The following is a 17,382-nucleotide window of genomic DNA, read 5'->3' as shown; positions in this document are numbered from 1 at the left end:
TTGCATATTTCGTATTTGTTGGTTTTATGCAGATAACGGACTTTTTATACTACACCTACGTTATTTTCCTGGTTTGTGAAAGGTAACGCTTCTAATCGTCATAAGTGTAATAAGTCCCCTACCGGAAAACCGGAGGGGACTATAGGAATGCCCTTCGTCCGTCCGTCCGCAAATCTGGATCCTGCAATTACTCAAGAGGTATTCGAGCTATGTTCATAAAACTTGGTATGTGAATAGAGAGCAATATGTGAATTATGCACGTGCTTGTAGGTCAAAGGTCAAGGTCACTATTGAAGGTCAAGTAAAAACTGTTTCCACTCCATAACATTTATATGCATTGATGGATTATCTTAGTAATACACATAAACGTTCCCAATGATGACTATGCTTGTCGGTTAAAGTTCAAGGTCACTGTTTAAAGTCAAGTGAAAATTTGTGTCTGCTCCTTAACTTTATATATGATTTATATTGAAGGATTTTTTTATTTCTACACAGAAATGTTCCCCATGGTTAGACTGTGTGTTGTGCACATGATCTATGGTTGGTGGTCAAAGGTCAATGTCACTATTGAAGGTCAAATAAAATTGTTTCCGCTCCATAACTAAGATAAATGATCTATGCTTGTAGGTCAGGTCACTAATGAAACTTAAGTAGAAATAGCTTCTAAATGTCTTGAACCTTTATAATTCCTAACACTGCTGCCAAGAACCACAAGGAACGAACACTAATAAACTTACAAAGTTCTCCAGTGGTAGAGGACTTCTGTATTGCCACTGTATGGTCACTTGTATAATCTACGACTGTAACCATTCACGGACGTCAAGAATATTTGATTCTATTTGTGCGAGCACAAAACTAGTGGCCGTGAATTCGACGCACCCTCTCCATCCAGTAAAAAATACTATTAGATTCTAGATAGAGTCGCCAATATGGATGACTGATGTTATCTAAAAACAAACTTGCACACACACTTGCGCGCAGAACTCATCAATCAATCTCTTATCTTATTGAAGAAAATTTGGTTAAAAGTTTTTTATTGCGACGCATAATTAAGGTTTAAGAGGATACATGAAATTATCATTTACGATTGTAAATTTTTTATTCAGTTAACATTCCATTGCAAATTCGGGTTTATGCGTAGCAAAGGACATTCTTCAAGTGTAATATTTTGTTTTCGATATCGAAATTGGCGTAAAAAAACATCCATAACCTATACGGAAATTTACGGTAGGGAAAGAGTGGTACATGATTTAGAAGATAGAAATGTCTGCCTTTTACTTTTTGTTTCTCTCAGTGAACATATTTTTGGAAAGGCCAAGCAACTGCTCGAACTGTTTTATGTGGCGTTAAAAATACATTTATCAATGCACCTATCGGTTTCACCGGTCGCATTGTTAGAATTCATAATGTTATATGTGTAGAAGCCAAAAAAAAAAAAAATAGAAAAGAAAAGAAAAAAAGATAAGATTAAAATGCAGAATATTTCGAAATGAGATTTTTAGAAAATTTTCCAAAATTGTTAAGTTAAAAATTGTAGCAGTTTTCTTGAGGTTATGGTAAATATATTTCAAAGTGATAGCTTACTTGTAAAGTATTTCAAGCTAGTATATAGCCTAACTAACAATTTAGTATACTATATATTTGATGTTTATTTATTTTGGTTTTGTGAAACTTAAATATTACATTTAAACAAGGGGTGTTCAGTGCGTAACTTTATCTTATTTTATGCTAACTAATAAAATACTGTATTGTATGTTCACACTGTGAGAGATATAGCTCCGCCCCCCTCATACATTGTGCCTGAATTTTAAATTATTTGCTTATACAGGATGAAAATTGTAGTGGCACATTGTTCTTTATAGTATATTTCACAGTTCAAATTATTTTACTTAATGAGAATTTCATAACGTTATACAGCAATAAAAATAAAATAAAATGGAACTTTATGTTACACATTTATGCCGGGGGTAACTTCTGCTTTATTATGATATCAAAATCATATGCGGGTTGTAGAAAAATTACAAAGTGCTACTCCACCTTAACGAAATAGAGGACCCCTAAGTGAAAAAACGAAATTATGGTGTTCACGAGTGAAATTTAATTAAATAACGTTATGCGTATAACGTTAAAATAAAATGGAACTTTATGTTGTGTGCGTCTTTCTAACGTCACAACACGTTTGACGTCATGTCCGTTTACGCGCGTCTGTTTCCCGCGCTGAGATTAAGAATTGTTGCAAAATGCACATCTCAACGTAATTGAGCATAAAATAAAACGAAAATTTGTTTTTCGTGAATATTGAATATTGAATATATCTCACCTCGAAGTGAGAAAGTGTTCACATTTTCACTCGCGCTACGTGCTCGTGAAAATATTTGAAATTTTCTCACTTCTCAGTGAGATATAACGTTATTCCATAATAATATTCACTCAAAACAATCAAGTATCCTCTATATATTTAAAAAGAGATAATGAAATGGAAATCATGACATAATTGAGCCGCACCAAGAGAAAACCAACATACAATGTAGTGCATTTGCGACCAGCATGGATCAAAACCAGCCCAGTGCGCACCCGCGCAGTCTGGTCAGGATCCATGATGTTCGCTTTCAAAGTCTATTGGAATTAGAGAAACCGTTAGCGAACAGCATGGATCCCGACCAGACTGCGCGAATGTATGCACTATGTTGGCTTTCTCATGGCGCGGCTCATATTTGTTACACTGCTTGTTGGTGACAGGATACGGGATATACGCTGTCGAGGAAATCCATATCAGGCGAGAGAGTAACAACTTACTTTTATCTAATTTTTGCGTACATTTACAGAAAATATAAATGATTCACTTTTCTCGTTAAGAGAACAACTATGAATAAAAATAGGTTTACTACAGTGCTTCGATAGTTATGTCCTAGAAGTAAATGTGGCGTATTGTTCAGGCGAAACACTTTATATAGCATCCGTGACGCTTTTAAAAATGTAACAAAAAGTTATTTACTGACCTTAACATTGTAAATATGAATTACATGCTTTTATATTCGAAACATTTTATAAAAATATTTCAGTTTTATGATTATCCAATAGTTTTTGGTGGCTGCTGCCACCAGTGTTAAAAAGAATACTCTGTTTGAGAATTCTTGTCAGTTCTTAAGACCATCCTAACAACACAACCAAAAATAGGTCCAGGCTTTCCAGGGAAATGATTATCTACACAACGTGCAGAATATGCAATGCTACAATATATGCCTTAATACCATTTTTAATGTAAATTCCGCAACTAAAATCAATACAAACTGAAGTCAACGTTTTAATTAAAACAACCACGTGTATGAATACAAATATGCAAATTTATGATCACGTGAATAAACGTTGACCTCATGACACCTGAACTGAGCGATGATATTGATTAGCTATTGCATAGTACTGCCCTAGAGGTCACGTAGCTTATAACGTAGAAAAGGTAGAAACCTAGCCGGGAATCCAGACTGACAATTCAAACATGTTTCCTAACCGCATTGTGACATGTATAACTCCCGGAATATAAGACTGTATTTGATAAAGAACGATGGCTTCTAATAGCAATAATCTACAGATTATATACATCTACAGATAATCCATGGCTAAAAATAGAAACGGAATTTCAACGGAAAAATTTCCGAACATTTCCGGTCCATATACAATACCAGTTTGTACCTACCATAGCTTTTCCAGCAAGTTGTCAGAATAAACTTAAATGTTCGTCAGTCATAGCTATCAAATTATAAGATATTATATTAATGCAACCCTAGTGATCTAAGAATGTTACCGAATTTTAGACAGTATTGTCTCGTTGTTGTTTCAAACACTCGAAAATATGACCACATATTAATTAGGCTATTTATAGGAAATCGATAATCAGCAGTGATACGGGTTTCCTCAGGCGTTGCTACTGCCAATTAACACTAATTAGCGCACTAATTTAGTAAGATGATTTATGAACAGTACAGAACAGGACAGTAATTTATTGATATAACTTGAACATGTACAGTTCATCGTTATATTAAGAACAAAATATAATTAATCATGCTTTGCAATACGAGAGTGAACAAAACAAAAGAATATTCAGTTAACATTCATTCAATATTGTTTGCAATGTGACCTGCCATGAGAATCAAAGACATGTATGTTTTCTAAATAATATTCCCTACACGGATAATCTTCCTTCAGCAAATGTACAACGTAAGATACTATATTAATGCATAGATACACATGTATTCGGTACAATTTCGTCTAACAAAACACGAATTATCAACGTGCGCACCGATGATATTAATACTCGCCTTTTTGAAACGACAATATGTCAGACTGTAAGCAAGCCATCGGATAACAGATTTGACCAACTTAAAAATTGAATTGTTTTAAGACAGATTCTGCTCACTTCAGTCGCACCAAGAGTAAACCAACATAGTGCATTTGTGACCAGCATGGACCTGCGGATTCGCACAGTCTAGTCAGGATCCATGCTGTTCACTAACGGTATCTCTAGTTGCAATAGGCTTTGAAAGCGAACAGCATGGATCGTGACCAGACTGCACGGATGCACAGGCTGGTCTGGACCCATGCTGGTCGCAAACGCACTATGTTGGATTTCTCATGGTGCGGCTCAAAATGTCTGGATTGATACAAATATGTATAAAAATTAAAACGGTTTCGTTTCGCCAGTTACATAATTTAATTTTCGACTTTTTTTCTCGGTCTGACTGAAGTTGTAAGTTTGTCTGACTTAAATGTCCAACATTTTTGCGAAGCCTGCTGCTATGTCTAGCGGACTTTTGAGTATAACAGATGGAGTGATAATTAATGCGCCTCTTAAATACACTGGCTGCAGAACTGAAATTCTGAGGTGCATTTGTGGTGCATGTTTTATGCTGTTTTCTTCCACAAAAATCTCGTGAAAACCAAAGTTATCCGATAAGGACTAAATCAGTGTGTATATAATTAATGATAGGCACTGTCCAAAAGCTTTAGAAAGAAATCTTAAAAGCTGAATGGTTTGTAGAAAAAGCTTCATGACTGGCAATGAAAAAAGGATTAATTTTGAAACCAAAGCTGAATATTTTGCCCCCTACACCCCCACAAAAGTTCTTCTCAGGTTTATATTAAGAATTCCTCAAATGTCACTTTCTTTGTAATATTTTACACATTGATTAGCAGCCACCATCAGCGCTTTGAGCGCTTTGATTATTAACCGTAGTCATTTACATTTGTCCTGGAACAACTGATACGTATTAGACCTTCCTGATTTGTCATTGATAACGCAATTTATTATCTGTGTGTATCGTATTTTACGTGTTTTTTCCCTAACTATAAGAGGGACAAATATATATGATTAGTATATATTAATATCTAACATTCATTTCAACGTTTTCTGGTATTTCAAAGAGGTAAATATAACTTTTTAGAGTGTAATTGTGTTATTTATATCTATGTCGTAAACGTAGTAACAAAGCTTAGTTAACTTATTTCAGCTTTTATATGCATCTTTTGCTTTCTTGCGGTTACTGTTTTATATATATATATATATATATATATATATATATATATATATATATATATATATATATATATATATATATATATATATATTATAGTTATATATATATATATATGCCATTATATTTTCCATGCATGTTTATCTTTAGATGCTGGTATTATCTCGGCGATAGTTATTTCTGTAGCCGCTGTTTTAGTAGCTGTGGTGGTGTTAACACTTCTCTTCTGCAGGTAATCATTTATACACTCAACAACATTTCTGGCGACCCAGACAGTTAAATATTTGACATGCTAAGTCTTGCATTTAGAGTAAATAATGATTCAACAGTTCTAATATATTTTTCTCATTATTACAAACATTGTCCGTCAGCTTCATAAAATATTAACGAGCAGTTGATGAAAAAAATAGCCATCTGACAATAAAAGTTACATTGATCAATTGCCGAAGGTGTGTTTTATGTAACTTTCATACTTCATAGGCTCTTTAAGCCCTTTTTCCGCCAAGAACCGCTAGAAATCTCGTTTACAATTTAATTTTCTAATTTTTGGATTCAAAGCTTAAAATAACTGTCATATCTTTGCTATGTATCTTTATTCAATTTTTGTTATCCCCGCAAAATGTAGAGGGAGATTGTTTTGGCGTTGTCCGGCCAGATGTTCGTCCGTCCAAACAAGCGCGCGTTTGTCCGTCCGTCCGTGCTTATGGTTCAAAATGTACTAAAGCTAGAATCACCAAACCTCACATAATTATTAATCAGTGTTTTACCAGCACGTAAACGCGAGAACCTCTCTGTTTACACGTTTTCTCTCCTGTTATTCAAACGAAAAGTGACAAGAGTAGCAGTGTTATGCTAGAATTAGAATCACTAAACCTCACATAATTATTAATTAGCACATGACCTTTGCTCACGCATAGTTTTTCCTTTTGAAATTTGGTAAAAAAATAGGAATTATCGACTAAGTAACCTATTGATGGATCTTCATGAAGGTTTGCACAAATTTAGATTACTATAGGGCATAGTTGCACATGCAATTTCGTCTGGATATCTTTATTAACCAGAGTTATTGCCCTTTAATTATTTTACAATGCATAAATTCCCACATAACGAAGTAATTAACGAAATTAAATACAACTACATATTACTATAGGGCAGTGGTGAATGTGTCATTGTAGTTTAAAAAAGGAACAAACAAACCGTTGCACGGTCCTATTGTATATAACCTTTGTATCTGTAAATAAAATGAAGGAATAATATATCTCATTTTCTGATTTGACGTTTAATAAAATCATTATAGTTTTAGATGCAAAGGAATTAAATCACGAGCCCTCGTGATATAATAATACGCATCTGAACGACAAGCAATGATTTTATTCAAGAGCAAACCACTAAGTAAGATATATTATTTTGATAAGGATTTTTAAGTGCATTATTTATGCCTTTTATCAAATATTCGTCTGTTTTGGTTTATTTTCCAACGCGCCGCTATGCCGTTTGACACAATGACGTAATAATTGTAACGTCAGAAAAATGGATTGTAAAAAACTGACAATTTTTAGCCTTCTTTGTTTAATAGGAAACTGAATCGGTTCGTGTTAGAATATCTTTCAAAATATACTCCCCTCATTCACAAAACAAATTATACCGCGGGGAATATAAATTCACTAAATTTGCATGTTTGGTTTTAGATCTATACCATTTTTCCTAAAATAATTTAATGTGTATTTCTATATAAGGCGGAAACGGAAAAAAAATTCTGACCCTTTCAAGGTGGATTTATCACATAGTAGTGAAGAGCGTGGTCATGGAAGTGGTTATAATGACACACCTGGTAACCTAAATGGTGCCGTTGAAACTCCTAAAGACAGAAGTCTGTTCAACAACAGTATATCTCAAAAGAATAAAAATGAAAATAATTATGAAAATGAATCAACAAATAGTTTCCTCAATTCACAAGGAAGCCGCAGCCACGAAGATTCGCAGCCACGTAATGAAAACGACACGAATCCCGATAGACTTGCCAGCAGCGAAGTCGACCAAAATGAACCGAAAAATGAATATGTTTACCCCAAGCAAACAATAGAAAAGTGTACCAAGATCAATATACCTGGTCCAAAGGACAAAAATCCGATCCCGGACTGTAAAGTAAGCGAATTACAAGAAGATAGTACTGTTAAAGTAAGCGGAACAGAAAGTCAGCAGCAAGAGGACCCACGTAGCAAAATACAGTTTGAGGACGAAAACGAAGACTTAACAGTGCCCCATGACAAAAAATGGGAGTCAGAAGGTACTAGACGCCAAAGCTCACCATTAGGCGACGCAACCACCATGCAAACTGACCTTGAAACACCAGTAGAAAGAAAAGTAGTACCTGCTAATGAAATGGTCGAGAACGAGTCATTATCAAATAGCTGCGGTGAAAATGCTCCTATAAGTACAGACGCTGCTGCAGTATCCCCTAGAAGTTCCTTTCGGTCTGGCGGAGTAAATTTACAGTTAAGGAACCCTGTGTCCCCATTAGATGATGTATCGAAAGCCCAAAGGGTAAGTGCAGACACTTGATACATTTTAACATACTTGTGTTCAAAGATTTTAGTTGAATTTGGATTGCGAAGATTTATCTATATACCTATCTTCCGTTACTGTCTGCTCAATTACAGGGACGTAGACATTTCATGCGCGTCAAGCCACAAAGATTAGGAGTAGAGAATAAAAGATAATCGGGCCAAATTAAAGGGAATGGAAAGTTTGTTAGTGATCTAAAATATAAAAACAGGGATAAAGAGCGGAGTTATGGTGATGTTATGTTTAATGTTTCAAACAGCAGCATTGAACTGCTCAATGGTTGAAAGGTTGGCTTTTTTGGTTTTAAAATTTTTGTGCCACTGTACAAAAATGTTCTTCTCAGAAACTTGTTCTTAAAGATATGATATGCCCAATTACATACGTGAAAATAATTATGAACAATTACTAAATAGCACCATGTAGACATAAATGAACATGTTGGTGTTTATATTGTATAAACAGTACTATGAGTTAAGTTTAAGATAATACACATGGGCAAGATAACACAGTATGAATGTATAATGGCACTGAAAAACTGGAAGTTTTTACATACAAACAGCTGTTATTAGGTAACATTTACTTAATACCATTTAATTGTCAATGCAGCTCTAACAACTGTTTGATCTACCTTTTCTGTAGCAAGGTTTTCTTTAATTTTTAGCTCACCTGAGCACGAAGTGCTCAAGGTGAATTTTGTGATCGCCCCGTGTCCGTCCGTCGTCAACAATTTGACTGGTAACACTTTAGAGGTCACAATTTCGGCCCAATCTTTATGAAACTTGGTCAGAATGTTACCCTCAATAAAATCTTGGACGAGTTTGATATTTGGTTATCTGGAGTCAAAAGCTAGGCCACCAGGTGAAATCAAAGGAAAAACTTGTTAACACTCTTGAGGCCACATTTATGTCAATATCTCTATGAAACTTGGTCAGAATATTGTTCTTGATAATTTTTAGGGCAAGTTTAAATCTGGGTCATGAGGAGTCAAAAATTAGGTCACTGAGTCAAATCAAAGGAAAAGCTAGTTAACACTCTTTAGGCCACATTTATGATCTTATTTTAATGAAACTTGATCTTTAGGTCAAGTTTGAATCTGAGTCATGTGGAATGTGACCTACTGACCTTCTTTCTTGTTTTTAAGATAAAGTCTCGAAATTTGGACGACATGTACAGTTTTGCACACTAATCTTAAAACTGATTATCAGTGACCAAGGATGTGACCGAATGGTCTACTTTCTTGATTTTTAAGATACAACCTTGAAATTTGGATGACATGTACAGTTTTGCAGACTGATCTTAGAATTGAATTTCAGGGACCTTGAATTTGACCTACTGATGTACTTTCTTGTTTTTTAAGATGCAATCTTGAAGTTTGGATGACATGTACAGTTTTGCAGACTGATCTAAGCATTGAATTTCAGGGACATTGAATTTGACCTACTGATCTACTTTCTTGTTTTTTAAGATGCAATCTTGAAATTTGGATGACATGTAAGGTTTTGCATACCGATCTTAAAACTGACTTTCAGTGACCATAAATGTGACCTACTGACCTACTTTCTTAATATTTTAGCATCAGTTTGACATTTGAAACATGTAGCTCATATTACTCAGGTGTGTGATCCAGGGTCATCATGACCCTCTTGTTTTTAAGGCAATTTACCGTTCTTGGTATACATCATTTTAAAGAACTCTGAGTGTGAAAATAAGAATTTTAATATTCAAAATATCTCGATTATTTTTTATTTTTTGTCAAAACCATCTTTAATGGGATGTTTTAAACTATTTCCACTGTAAATTTTAGTCGAATTCGGCTATGAAAAGGTATTGTTATAAATGTATTAGCATAAAACAAGATTTCCATGTAAAAAGTTGTAATACTTTGAAAAAAAGTATATCTAAAAATAAAATCGGTAAAAATTTTATACAGGGGAAAAACTAACTTTCGACAATAAGATACTATCTTCAGAGGCGTATACAAAGATGTTTTATATTTTAAAAACAGTAATTTAGTTAGGTTTATGTACTTTATGACGGTTTTCTAGATGTAAATAAATAAGTAATTATAAATTATTTCAACGAAAGATCAGCATAGTATGTCTTCAAGAAGCAAACGTTATATTAATTAATTGAAGCATGTATATCCAATCGCATTTTCTTCAAAAACTAATTTAGTTTCACCAAAAATAACTGACGAAAAACATACGAATAGTGACACTTGGAGGATTTTTTCGCGTGAATGATGTCTCCCAGTTTACATCGTTGACATGACAGGAGAAAACGTTTTTCGATACACATCAGATGTAGCAAAATGTCAAAATGTATAATATAAAACTGTAAACATAATAAAATGTTTGAATTTTGAAATGAAATCACTTCTTTGGTTTGTTTACGTTAATGACCAGTCAGGTTAAATGTCATTAATGCAAATTCCTTTGTTTAAAAACGGACAATGCATATCTGAATTACGTATCATTTAAGAATATGACTTTTTCCTACGCCTACATTTTATGAAAGTTCTGTCATAAATTGGCGAAATAATTTGAATGAAAGTCAAGAGGTTGAATATAGTGAAATGCCACTCACTGGCGGTCTGCTACCCTAAAGACATATTTGCTATTGTCAACAAAGTAACTCCTACTTTCAGTTTCGATCTGAAAAACTTGCCATCGTTGGAGTATGAATATGAAAAACATCACGTTTCATGTAGACTAGCAGTCTGAAAGTGTGATTAAGGCACCCGATCTGCACGAAAATGCGCAGAAAAGGAAGAATTAACTAGTATTTATTTACTATGGATCTTTCTTTTAATACACCACGGAAAGCACACTTTTTGACCGAATCACTGATGTTAATCCTACGTACATGACTACCTTTTCCCAGTTAGTTCCCTTAACTTATTTGAATTGGTGGCCTTTGACCGTTAATGAGATGACAAAATTATACTTCTAGATTGAAGAAAATGAATCAAAGGTAAGAAATTATACTGGCGAAGATTCCGAAGAGGATAGATCGGATGACACCTGTCAAGAAGAGATAAGTACGTTTAAGTCCAACACATTCGTTTTATCAATATGAGATTAAGTTTAATGGTAAAAATTGCTTTTTACTTAAAATACTAAAAGTAACAGAAAATTAGCAACTATCAACGATACCGAATTTATCTTGAAAAGTAACAATTCAAATACCTTAAAAATATTAACTAGCTGTAAAGTCCAATTTCAGTATGCAAGAATAGTCCAAATCCTGTTCTGTTCAAATCTAAATCCAATCGACAATAATTCCAAATTCCTCAGAGAATCCAACTGAAATTAGTATATCCAAGAATATAAATCCTCTCTTTGCATATTTTTTAATCCACAATGTTAATATCAAATGTTAAATGTCCAAACTAGTAATAGTTTGTTCAGACAGCTTCCTATTTAAAGAATTATGGAAGATTCTTAATGTTAACATCCTGTTGATGGAACCTTCTGAGCAACCATAGAATATAAATAACTTACATTTCAGTTTAAAGACTGATATCATCTTTTAAACTTGCAATTTAGGTATAGAGTTTCACCATAACACTCAGCTGAGACTGAAAATGTTTTGTGAACATGAGGCCCTAGTAAGTCTAATACTGCAGTACACAGCAAACGCTGCTCAAAGATTGCACTTTTAAGTTTTTTATTTACTTTAAATGCGTACTGCTCTAATCAACTGTTCTAGTTTAGCAAATCATCACAGATTTTGTCTCATCCTGTTATCATATTCAAATTACCGCTTAGTTTTGAATTCAATTCCAGTATGGCGAGAAGTTATCTTTCTTGTGTGTCGTATTGTACCATGGGACCAGTTCAAAATGTTCCTCAGAAGACTGACAGGTAAGCTTTCACTTCTTTATTGTCTTTAAAGCCTTTTCCCGTTACGACCATTACTAGTTGAAATACACTAATACATAATACTGTCAGCGCTTACAAATCAGGGCGAGGTTGCATCTATGTGTGTATTTTAGTGATGGACTTTAAATACTCATACAAACTTTTCCTTCTGAATTGTTTGCAGGACCCGTTGAGCTCCATGCTATTTAAACGGACACGCATCTAGATTTGTGTATTTTTTTCTATGTTTAGAAAGTTCGTTTATTTGTTAGTATTTGTAAATCAAAAGTAAAACTTGAAGTTAGATACTGAGTTTTAATAGGTAAAATGTATATATTTATGAAAATACGAACAAATAATTTTGGTCAATGAGTATACTTGAGATACTGTGAGGTATAACTAGGGTATCTTGATATTAATGCCACATCGAGACAAGGATTTTCGTCTTTACTGTTTTCAAACACTGTAAAAATATGCGTAGTTTAACTGATCTCTTTATTACCATGGAGTATTTAATTTGTTTTAGCGGATACGAATTCTGCACTGTTTCAGTCGGTTGAAGCAGATATGACAAATGTTTTTCTTGAGGTGCACAACAAATCCCAAGAGGCTATGTACCAGCTTATGATTAGATGGAGACAAGCAACGCCAAAAGTTGTAACAAACGATTTCATTCAAGCCCTAGAACGTTGCCAACAAAAACGTATTGCTGAAAAACTAAAATCGTTGATAGAAAATATACAGGTACCAGACAAAAGAGATGAGATTCAAATCTCTGATAACGGACAGAATGTTGTTGAAGCACCTCCACGCGGTGAACTTTCAACTTCGGATACTTTACAGTCTCTAAACATTGATACAAACGCAAATGCTGCAAATGATCACGGTGCAAACAATATACGGATGATGGAATTAAAACTGTAACAAGCTCAGCTCTTTGTTTAAAAAACTATTAAGCGGCCCGTTGTCGATTAAATTTCGTGAAAATGGTTACTTTAACAAGTTTTTAACTTTAAGAAAGTTCGTTCAAATGTAATTTTATGATATGAGGATTTGCTTGATTTTGCCAGAAATATTTATCGACGCGCATCGATTACAACAGTTCATACGGTTACTCCCCATTATATGTATAATCATCACGAAAATAGTATGTATTGGATCTTATATCTAATACAAAATTACTATTTTTACACAAATTATTTCCACGTGAATCCTGAAACAAAGTCTACCAGTTTAATTTAGACATTAGTCTCCACATCTCATTCATGCTAGATTACGAGAAGAGCCTGTTCTATTCGCATAACGCTGAGCATATTAAGGGAGCAACTGGAATTTTCAATTCCTTGGTACGCGACCAGGGATTGAATCCGCGACCTTCCGCACTATAGGCGGACGCTCTACCATTAGACAACATTAATTCTATGAAAGTTGAATCGGCGGTTGAACCTCACCGGGGAGTCAAAGAGACAGAGAGGTCACAGTTAGTCAGAGTAGCTGGTCCAGCGATGGGACTTTATTCCTGCCCATTAGACAACATTAATTCTATGAAAGTTGAATCGGCGTTTGAACCTCACCGGGGAGTCAAAGAGACAGAGAGGTCACAGTTAGTCAGAGTAGCTGGTCTAGCGATGGGACTTTATTCCTGATAGATCTTCAGATGACAATAAAGCCTTGCAGCTGGTTTGCCGAAGATAATTTATTCTTGAGAGAATGTCTTCATATTACTATTAAGCGATGCAATGAATTTTTTCCTTGGCGAAAAACTTTTAATCAAGTACCGAGATTTTCGGACAAGAGTATTGTTAGCAATAGGTTGAAGGATCAGTTTGTACAAAATTGGAGTAGAGTTGTTGAAAACTCTAGTAAATGTTTAAACTATAGAATTATCTTCAAGTCTTTTCATTTGAAAATTACTTCAGAATTCTTCAAACTAATTTTGTCATTGTAGTTTTTAAATTAAGATGTATTAACCATAACTTACCTATTGAAAAGGACAGGTTTATTATACCCAGAGAATTCAGGTACTGTTAGCTTTGTAATTTAAATCTTTTGGGTGATGAATTCCATTGTCTATTTAATTGCACACACTTTAATGACTTTAATGACTTGAGAAGAAAAAAATTGGATAAGTTTTATTTTCAGCACCCAAATTCTATTATATTAAGTTTTCTATGCTATGAACAGTGATAGTAAGGGTACGCTGTTGAAGCTTTCAATTTTTTGCAAAAAATATTGTTAGCATGCATGTAGTAGGTATTATCTCATTTATCACATGTAATTTTCTCATTCTCCACATGTTAAATACATTGCAATATACTATGTATTGCCAGTTTTGTATCTTGTGTTATTGTTTTTATTGTCTTATATGTCAGATTTTTGGACAAGAGTATTGTTAGCAATAGGTTGAAGGATCAGTTTGTACAAAATTGGAGTAGAGTTGTTGAAAACTCTAGTAAATGTTTAAACTATAGAATTATCTTCAAGTCTTTTCATTTGAAAATTACTTCAGAATTCTTCAAACTAATCTTGTCATTGTAGTTTTTAAATTAAGATGTATTAACCATAACTTACCTATTGAAAAGGACAGGTTTATTATACCCAGAGAATTCAGGTTCTGTTAGCTTTGTAATTTAAATCTTTTGGGTGATGAATTCCATTGTCTATTTAATTGCACACACTTTAATGACTTTAATGACTTGAGAAGAAAAAAATTGGATAAGTTTTATTTTCAGCACCCAAATTCTATTATATTAAGTTTTCTATGCTATGAACAGTGATAGTAAGGGTACGCTGTTGAAGCTTTCAATTTTTTGCAAAAAAATGTAGTCGGTATTATCTCATTTATCACATGTAATTTTCTCATTCTCCACATGTTAAATACATTGCAATATACTATGTATTGCCAGTTTTGTATCTTGTGTTATTGTTTTTATATGTCAGATGCCTTCATGGGCCTTGAATGTCAAATTATAGTTAACCTTGAAGCAAAATTCCTATCGTAATATCGTCCCGCCTAGGCGAGCCGAAAATAGACGTGGCTTGTTGATAAAGATATGTAATAGATTTATTAGTAGATAGAGAAAGAAATATGTAGTATGGTTTGCTATTTTGATATACAATACTTGGTAAACAGTACTTGTTTTACTGTGTTTTAAACATAGAAAGTGTACAAATTTAATAATAGTCTCTCGTATGCCTATTTCAAAAAAGGTTTCCTTGATAAATCCTATGTTAATTAATAATGTATAGTATATGTATATTGTATCATGGAAAGTGAGACTCTAATAAAACTTACATGTATCTTATCTTAGTAGATGGGATAAGAGAAATTCACTGTATCATCCGCTGCTGTTAACATATACCTATCTACTGAAAATAAACAATTATTTCCTTGTTGCGTTAACCCAAATGTTAATTTATGACGCAGTATGGGTTTAAGTTACATTAACAGTGTCATAGACTGTTTGTTTAGCTTTTTATGTTGGATAAAGATCCTATATTCCCATCGAATGGGGTATTTTACATGCACATGTGAGCATATCGGCTTTCAGGAAAGTCAGCTAAATTACTTCCTCACTTTACGAATTGAGCAAAACTCGAACTCTAACTAAAAGGGGTGAGTGTTCTGCCACGTAGGTTCAAAAACAATTATTATATAGTTTCTAGGGGCTCCTGGATATTTTTGGGCAGTATCTTTCATAATTCTACTGTTTATTTACATACATTTTGGAAAACTGCTTTGTTAATAATATATTAAAGGTTCAACAAATAAAATAGTGCAAATAAATTATTTCATTTATTTAATAATTTTATATATAACTGTTTTTAAAAAGTCACAAAAATACGTAACAAAGGTCCATAATGTATTTTTGTTTTAATTGTGGCTATCGCATTCTTTGTGATGAATATAAAATATTTCTGTTCTTGTTAAATCATATATTTTCAGTAATGATTGTAGGTTTGATTCACTTTGTGTTATTGTCTGAGTCTGCTGATGATTAGTGCTACTAAATGCTTTAAATGACTGGTGTTATCAAAATGACACGAATGTTAATGATTGTAAAAGTAATGTACATTTTTACCCAAGTCAGAATTATACACCCAGTTTAGATTTGTGTGTGGAATACATCAGATTAACATTGTGTATAGATATACTTTGGATAACGATGTTACTGTTTAATCTGTTGCTAAGAGTTCCAGTCGGTCGTGCATTAGGTTTGTTTAGTACTAAATGCAAGACATGCAGTGGTGTACCAAAATATGATGTCTTTACAAAATTATACGATTCTATTGTTTGGCCAGTTATAATTATTGTGCTCTTTTGTGGGGGTTTCGATCATATTCGTGTATAGAAGAATCTTTTAATACTTTCATTGTTTTAGAAATATCGTAGTAAAGAAGTCAAAATGTAATATGGTTAACAGTGGTGCTTCGGTTTTATTCCGTAAACCTGTATAGAAATAACGATAAATAGCTGTGATATTGTCAGCCATCTCTTATATCTCAATGTTAGAGTTACATTGTACTTTTATGCTGTTAACCTTGTTATATATTACAATTATTAAATGTAATCACAATGATGAGAATTAAATAAAGATTGAAGAAAATATCACTGAATCCATTTTTTATTTCTTCCCTTAATGATTTTACCTGTATACGTTCATGTGTAACATTAAAACTGGTGTTTTTCTAACCATTTAATATGCTTATTTTTTCTACCGGTATTTGGATACACATTTTACCTGTTTTAGCATAAAATTAAAAGCCTTGTAAAGTAGTATTTTATACGACTAGCAAATACCATTAATAATCTTTCACTGACATAAGGTCAGATATCAAGCCAAATATATATTTCCTAAGGTATTACAGGATAAGGAAGTTATTTGTTTTTGTCATGGTTTCCCAACCTTGTAACGAAGTACATTTGTTTCTGAATTCTAGACATTTGGGTGTATTTTTTTGACTTTTGAAATTAAGTTGAGATAACAGAATACATAAAATGATATAATTAAATCACTGTATTTGTTATATCTCATATCTTTTTCAACAATCCTATCACTTTTATTCAATAAATACAACAGTAATAGTAATGTGACCTTGACCTTTGACCTACTGACACCAAAAGCAATAGGAGTCATTTACTGACCACAAACAATCACCCTAGTTTGATGCTTATTCAAAATGCATTTACACTAATGTTTAAATTATTGAAGGTTAATTCTTAAAGAAACCAGTCTAGATGTGCATGTATAAAGAATAAATGCAACTATTTGGCTGCACTTACATCCATAAATTTTGTGATGAAGAAAGTTAAGAAGTGATTTCTGAAATAAGACGACAGTAAGTGGTTTCGAGCAGCATTTGCTGATCAGGGACAATTTGCTTTGCAAGGATTTGCAGCCTTAATTTACATTAAAACGTGCATA

General features: G+C 33.3%; 1 protein-coding gene across 5 annotated transcripts in view; it reads left to right on the top strand.

The window, feature by feature from the left end:
• The window catches only part of LOC123555880 (uncharacterized), a 45,881-nt gene extending 28,959 nt beyond the window's left edge, over nt 1-16,922 (top strand). For all 5 annotated transcript variants that reach the window (XM_053548294.1, XM_053548291.1, XM_053548293.1 and 2 more), the window contains exons 4-8: nt 5,679-5,760; nt 7,265-8,072; nt 11,046-11,133; nt 11,882-11,959; nt 12,483-16,922. In XM_053548294.1, coding sequence (XP_053404269.1) covers nt 5,679-5,760; nt 7,265-8,072; nt 11,046-11,133; nt 11,882-11,959; nt 12,483-12,880 — 1,454 coding nt within the window. In that variant the 3' untranslated portion in view covers nt 12,881-16,922. The remainder of the gene's footprint in view (nt 1-5,678; nt 5,761-7,264; nt 8,073-11,045; nt 11,134-11,881; nt 11,960-12,482) is intronic.
• The last annotated feature ends 460 nt before the right edge of the window (nt 16,923-17,382 follow it).

This window comes from Mercenaria mercenaria, chromosome 7, assembly GCF_021730395.1.
Source record: "Mercenaria mercenaria strain notata chromosome 7, MADL_Memer_1, whole genome shotgun sequence".
NCBI classification, from domain to species: Eukaryota; Metazoa; Mollusca; class Bivalvia; order Venerida; family Veneridae; genus Mercenaria; species Mercenaria mercenaria.
Note: the sequence above shows the minus strand (reverse complement) of the source record. Positions and strands in the feature narration are given on the sequence as shown.